At 30.5% G+C, this 7822-nt stretch overlaps 1 protein-coding gene across 1 annotated transcript in view; it reads right to left on the bottom strand.

Annotated features, from left to right (window-relative positions):
• Positions 1–7822, bottom strand: part of LOC106471301 (very-long-chain (3R)-3-hydroxyacyl-CoA dehydratase-like) — a 25797-nt gene that overhangs the window by 13053 nt on the left and 4922 nt on the right. Inside the window, exons 3-6 of the mRNA XM_013931903.2 lie at positions 5405–5584; positions 4476–4530; positions 2361–2468; positions 1727–1854 (exon numbers count right to left, since the gene is read on the bottom strand). Of these exons, the coding sequence (XP_013787357.1) occupies positions 1727–1854; positions 2361–2468; positions 4476–4530; positions 5405–5584 (471 nt within the window). The remainder of the gene's footprint in view (positions 1–1726; positions 1855–2360; positions 2469–4475; positions 4531–5404; positions 5585–7822) is intronic.

Here is a 7822-nt window from a genome sequence, read left to right as displayed (position 1 = left end):
CCTTAACTTACTTTAGTTATTTACTTACACTGAGTGTAGATATACACGAACAAACTATATGAGATAGTATGTCGACTACTGAGTAGTGTGTGGGGGGGGAAGAGAGTTTGAACCTGCCCTTTTCGATGCGAAGTGCCCTCGATGGTAACACCTACATTTTCCATCGTTCTTAGATTTTAGAGAAATCTGATAAAATAATCATTATTAAACACAACATCGTCACAGAAATTTAATTACATAATTTTCCCTTTGTGAAGAAATTCTACACTTGGAGTAGGGTCAAATTGACTCTATTGAGGTACTGCGAGCTATAGTGTAATTTGTGTGTGTGTGTAATTTGTATATGATAAATATCAAAATACCAATGAACATTGTTTCCAAATTATCTTTATGAACAGATCAAATTTCTCTAATACATAAAATCACCAAGCACAAACCCTAGAAAAAATTAAAGCATTTAGTAGGACAACAAGGAGAAATTTAAAACAAGTATGTTACGAAAACCTATATTTTGAACATTGACTATTCATGAAACCAACAAATTTCCTTTGAAACACTCCTGCATCTGTTTTAGGTTGTTAAATCACAAATATATTATTGTTCCTATGTGTATGCCCTTTTACAGTCTGAACCCTGCCCTTTAAATAATTCTGTACCCATGCCTGAAAACAATATATGCATTTGTTAAATTTGATAAAATTTAAAAACAGCAATAAGTAGAAATAATTATTGTATGCTTTTTCACTTAACTACCATAAGTACAGAAATAATAGCAGTATCAATTTACTTAATGGTATATGAACAATTTGTTTTTTTACCAGAAAAAAAAAGTAATTTCTTGATATATAAAAACTAGCAAACATAAAAGAATCATAGTACATAAAGACAGCAATCACTTATAACTAAAGCTACACTTTGAGAATTAGCTATCATGGTGGCCACTGTCTTGACTTGTGTTAATTTTATCTATATTGATTATCATGTTACGTATGGTACAAAGCAATGTAATAGTTACACTTGAGTGAACAATTTCGCTAAATATGTTGTTGTTAACTACAGGTTGCTCTTGCAGAACCCAAAATATTATATAACACTAGTATAACGTACAATTAGAAGTTCTCTCTAAGTGACTACTTTCAACATAATGTAAGAAATACTGTAACAAAGTACAGCTGATAAAAGTCATGGACTCTGGGTTTCTTCAAAAATAATTTTTGTGATACCACTGATCCTGTTAATGTAAGTAATACTATGGCAAAGTACAGAAGCACATGTTTATAGATACATTAAACCAGTCAGCAGTAAATGTGTTTAATGGCAAAGATATGCACTACCTGTATAAAATTTTAAAGTGTATAAGAACATGGTGAAAATGTTTTGTGTTTTGAGTATATCAAGAAGATCCATTAAGTACTATGATAGGGTTAGAGGTACCAGACAACTTCCCTTTGATAAAACCTGGAAGGCCCACAATTTTATCAGTTGTACTTTGTTACAGTATTTCTTACATTGATAGGGTTAGAGGTACCAGACAACTTCCCTTTGATAAAATCCAAGTATAGAGTTATCAACTGTACTTTATCACAACTCAAAGTATTTAGATAAGAGTCACTAGAACAGTGTTTCATCATTGTGTTTGTTAACATAGTATATATTATTTTACTTAGTTATGAAAGTGGGATGTCATTAGCTGTGCTCGATGTCATAGTATAATTAAATGTAATACCTGTATGAGGGGCATCAAAATACTTCCTTTGGTGAAACGTAGAAGTGGATGAACAACTTCCATGAGCTGCAAAATCTGGCAAAACTTCATAGTTTTACCTACAGCTTCATAAGTACCATCCATAGAAACTGGATAAATAAAAAACTTTTTGAATACATCATTACATATTCTAGTTGAGAAAAATTACTTTACACATGCTGTTTCATTAGTTATGTGTCAAACTCATGTGGATCCAGTACTCAGATTAGTAATAGTAACCCAGGGTCTGACAGTTGCAATGTTTTTTAGCTATTTTCTAACTGCCTAGTTTACTCAGACTGGAAGTTACTATTATAACAGAAAACTCTCCTAATAATGTTTTTTTGGTTTTTCAATACTGAGAGAAAATTTTTAAGTTTTAAAAGGTATCTATAAAGCATCATCTACCATTCCTGAATTACAACATTTAAAGAATTTTCAGCAAAAACAATCATTTATTTGTGGCATTTGGTTAGATATGAAGAGTAACCACACATCAAAAGTGGCAAAAAAAAAACACACTTAAACAAAAGAATGTATTTCAAAGGTTAAATAGTGAAAAAATCTCATCCTCCACACAAGATACTGATTATCTAAAATATAAAAATCAACTTACATGGTCCTTCTTTAGTATAACGGATAGTCATCAAAATCAAAATACACAGAAAGCTCACAAACTGAAACGTATTGTAGAGGAGAAGATAAATCTTACGAAAATCTTCCACTGCAAAGATAAAGTAAAATCACATTTTATTCAACGAGTAATTAAATTCTTTATGTGTGGTTAGTAAAATGAGATAGCATTTTTACCTTTAGCATAAGACCAAATCTTGATACTATGATATCCTGTTATTGTGAGCCACTATGCTCGTACAGCCTGTTTGATTCAAAGATTACACTCCAAAAACTTAAATATTAATATCCTGTTAGTCTTCAATCATAATATACCTACAATCTGAACTTTAACCTTCTCACAACGAGGTCAGTCAATTCAACTGACTTCATACCCATATTAGGGTCATTATAGTTTTTTCATACTATAACTTTCATTATAGTATGTGTCTTCACAAAATTTGGCAGACTTTAGTAAACATTACAAGTCATTTGTACACAAAAAATCAGTTCTATTAATGAAGTATTTTTGCCTATGGATATATATATATATAGAGAGAGAGTCTTCTTTTTCACTAGTCTGAGTGCAAAGTGATTTCCACGTTAAGATTAAAAACTATTTAAAAAAAAGCAGAATATGTTTCATAACTATCACAGTTTTTCTGGCTTTCTAACTATGCAATATGAGCTGTTAGAAATTCAGCTAAGCTCGTTGATGTGTTTCTCAGGGAATAAAGCTTAAACTTGAAGTGAAACTGAAACTCTCTGCACAGAAAACAACATAATATAGTAAGTAACTGGATAGAGTAAAACCTTGGCTTTCTATTGATTATAAATAATATGGTATTGAACATCAGAGAGAACTGTTGCCAATTTCTGAAAGAGAGAGGATGTGATGTGTGGGCATGGCAAGAGGGGGATGATTATTTATTTGATGGATCTGTAACCAAATTGAGGACTAAAAAAATTATGCATTGCCTGATGAATGACAATATTAAAATGAGTTATCTACGTTGAATTTCGTATTTCTTGAAGAGGTGGAAAATAAATTAGAGAAGAGGGGATGCAGAAAGAGAAAATGTCACAATTCAATTCTCACACTAGGGGAAATTCATGTTTTTTTTTAATACTGCCTTATAAAATGAAGAACTTAAAACTTATAAACTATTAAAACATGGATAACTGACTAATTGTTATGCTACATTCATTGATGTACCATGATAACAAAGTAGTTTAATTAAATTCTGAATGTAATTCACAAAAACCTCATGACATGCACACAAAAGGATGCTCCTGGTAAGAGGTTTATAGTTAATATCACATTAATCTTCAGTCACTGCACACCTATGGTCTAATCTTTACAAATAGATAAATTATTTTCATCAAGATATAACCAGATCCTTCCCTAACGTATAAATTATCATTGTGCTAACCACAAAATTGTAACAAACACATCTGCATATCCAGTAGAGAAAAAATTATCAGTAGATATTTTAGTTATACTAACATTACTATATTAAATATAAATAAGGGTTTTTTCTAAGCTATTAATATTCCACATTTCGCTAAGTTCAGTTAATATTTTCATTGTTCTAAAACCTGAAATCTTTCTTGTCAAAGTTTAACTCACTTTCAAATCAAGGCTTGAGTAAAACTTTGCTTTTATGTAAAAATTATGAGGTTTATTATAATTATATACAATTTTAATCTATGAGCATGTGCATTATTGTAATTAATCACAAAAGAAACTAAATGTAATCCTTACATCAGAATAAACAAGGCATTAGAATGTTTTTTACTTCTAATTATAAAATTATTGTTATTTTATACAGAAACTCGTCTTTCAGTTTTGCAAACTGAAATGAATTATATTTATATGTTTATGTACAATAACAACATCCACAAGTTACTTTAATAATCAGCTTTTTTATAAGCTTTGAACTATCAGGGTGTATTTTTAAAATACCAATAACAAAATATCATTTCTTATAGGATTCTGAACAAATGCTTTAAAACAATTGGTTGAAAGGCTATAAAAACAGTTTGAAGATATTTTGATTGATATGAATTTGACAGAGACAAAATTAGTGTAAGTTTAGAATTAAAATGACAAACTTACCCTTCTTTCTATTTTTCTTATGGTCTTCTAGCTCCTTCAGAACATCACTTAAAGACTAGAAAAAGTTCAAAATTGTTAAGTACAAAGAAAATACTAACGAACATAATTTATAAAAGCAATCCTAAATTACAATTATTTAACATAGGTAAAACAATTTTTTTTTACACAAGAATATATTAATTTATATTTGTTGATTTTTTAATTAGTTTGAGATGGTTTTCAATACCCTAATCCTACATGGAGAAATAATTCCTGATACAAAATTAGTGTCCAATCCTTGTTTTCAAGATCTTGATCAAAATATTGTAGCAATCCTTACCACAAATAACAATTTATTGAATTTTCTAAAGATAAAGACATTAAATTCATTCATTTATATATATGTTGCAGTAAAAAAATATAAAAAAATTCAGTGTTTCCAAGAATATTGATTTCAGTTACTAATATCAAAAATTCATGAAACAAAATCCCTTGAATGGTCCCATGAATACTGATTCCAATTAATTGCATTAAACTTTTGTGACTTTCTGAACATGTCATGTCTTTCTCAGGGAACAAAGTTAATACGAATTAAGTATTATTTTGAAAGACTAGTTATTCTACTTTATAACATGAGGGTTCCCGTAAAATAATGTGTATAGTTTTGGTTATGGTAAAATATTTGAAATATTAGAAAACATTTTCAGGTGGAAATAATACATTTAAATTCTTTTTGAACTGTTAATGTGAGCTCCCACATAAGAAAATAAAGAAAACATTACTTAGCACTAGTTCACTATGGTTGTATACAAAAGAAATGTATAGTGGGTTAATAATTTGTCAACTCTGACTTCAGATTTACTAATAATTTAAAAAGTGCACTGTCTAACCACTTCAGGTGTTATATAGTGTGCTTTTTTTGCTGGAAAATTAATTATGTCATTCCTTACATTAGCAAAGTTTTCTTCTTTGTCTTCCTCATCTTCATCGTCTTCAGTGATCAATTTATCAAAATCAACTTTTAGCCATGCAGGCTTCTTTTCACCAGCAACAATTCTAGGCCACCAGGCAGCAGTTTCTTTTTTGATAGAAAACTCCACCTCCCTATCTGTGATACGGTATTGAGCAGACTAGGAATGCACAAGTTATCAAGATATATAATAACCTTTTTTTCAACAATTAAATTTTGGAATTAAATATTTATTGGCACTTTTATTAGATGTGTGTATAACACAGTTTCTGGATCACAAATTTAATACAAATGACCAATATCTGGAATACAGTACACTTCTAATTAGATCACTCTTTATGATTGCAGTAAAGCTAACAGAGAAAAAGTTGAGATATTTATTGAAGCTCCGAGTTCAAAGTCTTATTTCAAAACTCATTTGAAAAATATTTTAGATTTCTCAGGGAAAAACTTGTGTACATTTCAACAATACTTGCAATACCTTAACATATCTTTTATTCATTTAAATGAATGATGTTATGTTAATTTTATCAAAGGTATTTCTAAGGTTATTCAAACTCAAAGAAAACATTGGTCAAGAATAAATCTATAATCAAATTAGGACACGAAGGAAAGAATTTCAAATTTTGTTTCCAGGACAAGCACAATATGGAAAGTGCAAAAAAAAAGTGGAATGTAAATACATGAGGATATAACTACTTAAAATAGAAAAAAAATTAAAATGACTGTTAACTTGTGGTAAAGTTAATTATTATCTCCACTAAATATTTATTGGCATTTTACATTCCAGTCTTCATGTGTAAAATATTAACTTCTGATGATAAAAAAAAAGTTTCATTTTATTTTTCTAAACTAACCTTTTTTTTTGTAGTCATCGTGTTTTGTGTTTTTTGATTCATTGTAAGACATTTTATCTATTTTCTTTTAACTACAGATGTTATCAAAAAACTTTTGATGTAGAATATTTACTGTCAAAAATTGTGAGATTTTTTATTTTACTTTGAATTTTAAAGCTTAACTTTTGTTGACTTCATTTGAAATAAAGTAAACTACAGTACATCTATTCATATTTATTAACAGTATAATTTTATTTTGATGTTAAAACAAAAATAACATAAAAGTAATGGTTTTTTTCATTTTTAGAGTTAAATAATATTCCTTCCATAGGTTTTCCTGAAGCGAAAGTTTCTCAATCTTGAAAATTAAACCCTTAACTACTATACATACATCTTAAATTCATCTGTCTCCTTACTAGTAAATTAGATATTTAGAAATGTATAGATGAAAAAAAAAAAAAGAATAAATTTTCTCATAGCTTAAAAATATGATCACTTTAATTCCATTTCCCTTTAATGGTTATAATGAAAGTTAGAATTTTCCTACACTGAATATGTATTTCCAATAGATACTTACCTCCTCTCACAAAATAGCTTTTCCCAATTAGTACAGCCCTCTATTGGCACAAATTTTCAACCCTTGCCACTAGCCTTCGACCTCCTGCTTCTGGATATCCACATACAAATGATCATGCAGCAGCTCTCTACCAATAGGAGTCGGACACAATTTTTATCATGATCAGTGCCTTCTTCACTGTTGCACTTGTTAATCACTTCGAAATTGGTCAGAAGACCTACAACATATATCACCAGAGGCTAGGTGGGAAATATAAGAAGAGGTATCTATCGAAAATACATTTTCAGTGAAGCAAAATGCTAACTTCTGATACGATATCTTACCTCCTCTCACAAGTAGTTGTCTGGTAAAAAAATTATCCCCCTTCAGGAAGTACCCAAAAAAGAGACTAGGAGGTGTGGAACCAAAAGGGGTAACATCACACCTTAGCACATCCGATCAAGGTATACTCTTTGCTATTTTATGAGTGTTATGTTGCAAACTTAAAAGGAGGAAAAACATGAAGGAATCCCAGAATATGTATGACCAATTAATAGGACTTCTGGGTGTTGAGTGGCTAGGGTGCAACAGACCATAGTGGTAGTTTGACCTCAAACAATATCAGACAGTATCTAGAATGATACATCAGATCTGCGGTAGGTAAAGGATCACCTACCTGTACACTTCGAAACTAGAACTGGTAGGGAAGACAAGCTTCCTTACCAAAATCCATCTCCATTTGTGTGCATTTCAACACAACCAATACCCACCAGATCTGCTGGGAACTGATATCAGTGGATGGTAAGAAGGTGGAAAGCTCTGGCAGGATGACCTTTCTGGTCCAAAACCTGGTAGCAATGGGTATAGTAGTTCCAGTCCAGAGTAGGAGGAGGATACCCAGCTGTGCACAAGTGGGAAAACATACTGCATCAAGCTACAACAAACACCAGATCTGCTGGGAACCAACGTCCAGCAGATGGTAGGAAAAGGGACCGTAAACCTGGTA

Source organism: Limulus polyphemus, unplaced genomic scaffold, assembly GCF_000517525.1.
Source record: "Limulus polyphemus unplaced genomic scaffold, Limulus_polyphemus-2.1.2 Scaffold111, whole genome shotgun sequence".
NCBI classification, from domain to species: Eukaryota; Metazoa; Arthropoda; class Merostomata; order Xiphosura; family Limulidae; genus Limulus; species Limulus polyphemus.
Note: the sequence above shows the minus strand (reverse complement) of the source record. Positions and strands in the feature narration are given on the sequence as shown.